The sequence below is a fragment of the Austrofundulus limnaeus genome, unplaced genomic scaffold (genome assembly GCF_001266775.1).
Source record: "Austrofundulus limnaeus strain Quisiro unplaced genomic scaffold, Austrofundulus_limnaeus-1.0 Scaffold88, whole genome shotgun sequence".
NCBI lineage: Eukaryota > Metazoa > Chordata > Actinopteri > Cyprinodontiformes > Rivulidae > Austrofundulus > Austrofundulus limnaeus.
The window spans coordinates 2,743-4,502 of record NW_013952490.1 but is presented as its reverse complement, the minus strand read 5'-3'; the positions used below and the strand labels follow the sequence as shown (position 1 = coordinate 4,502).

General features: G+C 36.0%; 1 protein-coding gene across 1 annotated transcript in view; it reads right to left on the bottom strand.

Moving 5' to 3' along the window:
* piwil1 (piwi-like RNA-mediated gene silencing 1) overlaps positions 1–762 on the bottom strand; it is a gene marked incomplete at its 5' end in the record, with an annotated part of 14,190 nt that extends 13,428 nt beyond the window's left edge. Inside the window, 2 exon segments of the mRNA XM_014012028.1 lie at positions 31–145; positions 645–762. Coding sequence (XP_013867482.1) covers positions 31–145; positions 645–762 — 233 coding nt within the window.
* Between the last annotated feature and the right edge of the window lie 998 nt (positions 763–1,760).

Sequence of the window (1,760 nt, the reverse complement as noted above, 5' to 3'; positions counted from 1 at the left end):
AGTCCAACCTTTGCACTCAGAATACCATACCGATCGCGATCCCTGAAAAATCCTCTCTCCTCCAAGAACACGGCCAGTCAGGTTGAGCAGCTGCTTATCAAAGCTTAGTCCCCACTTGGCCAACTCGGCCTGAGCATCAGAGTTCCTATGAAAATGATAAGTCATGATTAAAGCATAACAGGGTTAAACCTGGTTAAACCCAGTCAACCTCTTATGTGCGTTTTCACTAAGCCAGGTAGTAGTCATGTGAAAAAGTAAGCTGGCTTTATGGCATAATAATGTTATGAAGTGATAGCATTTTGTCTGCACCCACCAGGTCACAAGATTAAAACAGATTTATTATTGAGGGTAAACTACTAATGACCCACAGAAACTTTATATTTAGTTTAAAAAAATCACCACAAAGAATCGCTAAACTTATTTAATATGCTATGAAAATTATATGTTTGTCACAAATTTGATATGGTGCTTCACATAATCAGCTTAGTTCTGCTACACACCTACAGTACCTTAAGATTTTAAACCCTTGAAGTTAATTTAATGTCTTTAAATTTTAGTTATACAATATATATATATATATATATATATACAGAACATTTCAGATCTAGACAACAGATATGAATTCACACTGTCTAAACACGTACTTTTGTATGTTGCCGATAAATCTGTTCAGGCGTTTCTCCCTCTGATCTGGGTTCAGTCTGGTGTGGGTACTCAAGTCCTTCATGATGGTGAAATCCTTTCTCATCTTGTCCGTCAGGCCTTCATAAAACACACTTACAATGAATGCTGTTCGAACAAAGTACTTTTTTCTTTACATTGACTATCAAAACGATTAGGGATTTTGTCTGCATGTAAATAGGGCTGAACGATATTGGAAAATCTGATATTGCAATTTTTCTAATCCTGCAATGTACATTGCGATATGAAAAAGTACAGGAATTTTCAACAATCAACTTAAATAAGCTTTAAGTTATGCTTCCATACTGCACTGATCTTGCCTCTTTTGTGCATTCACAAGTATGTTTTTAACTGTATTGGAGTGTTATGCTTATCCTTTGCTTGCTTTTTTTTGTACTGGGACCTGAGTACYTTTCCTTTTAGTGTGCTCATTTGCGAAATGCATTCAACCAATAAAACAAGCCTAACGTTACCTATGTCAAGCTGAGTTTCTGCTTTTGTCAGGCTTTAATTCTAACATTCATGCTAGACTGTATTTTACCCCTTTTCCACCTTGTTTTTATCAAGACCTTGTCGTTTTCCTCCACAGCTTAAGAATTCACTGACAACAGTACTCCGAAAAACACTACCGTCAGTATTCCAGAATTTTTACAACAAAATGAAAGTTTTATTTAGAATTTTTTTTACGCAAAGCAAGCAGTCAAAACAAAAGTTGTTTAGTGATTTATGGTGAACGCATTGGGTCTGATGCAAGAACCGTTCGTACGAACAGATTTGTTCTTAAGTAGTGCGTACGAGTGATTTAGGAGAATTTGTGGCATTCACCAATCTTTTCGTATTCTAAGATTTTCTTCAGATACGAACAAAATTCACGAGTGGTCCAGACCTGTTGTATATCAGGGCTCTACACTAACATTTTGCACTGGTTGCACCGGTGCGCCCAACATTTTTTCTTAGGTGCACCCAAATTTTCAACCACGTCGCATTTAACATCAGAGTTTTACAGGTTATGTTTTCAATCACTGTTCATTAAGGCAATATTAACTTTAAAATAATTAGTTAACAATCTAGTAAACATA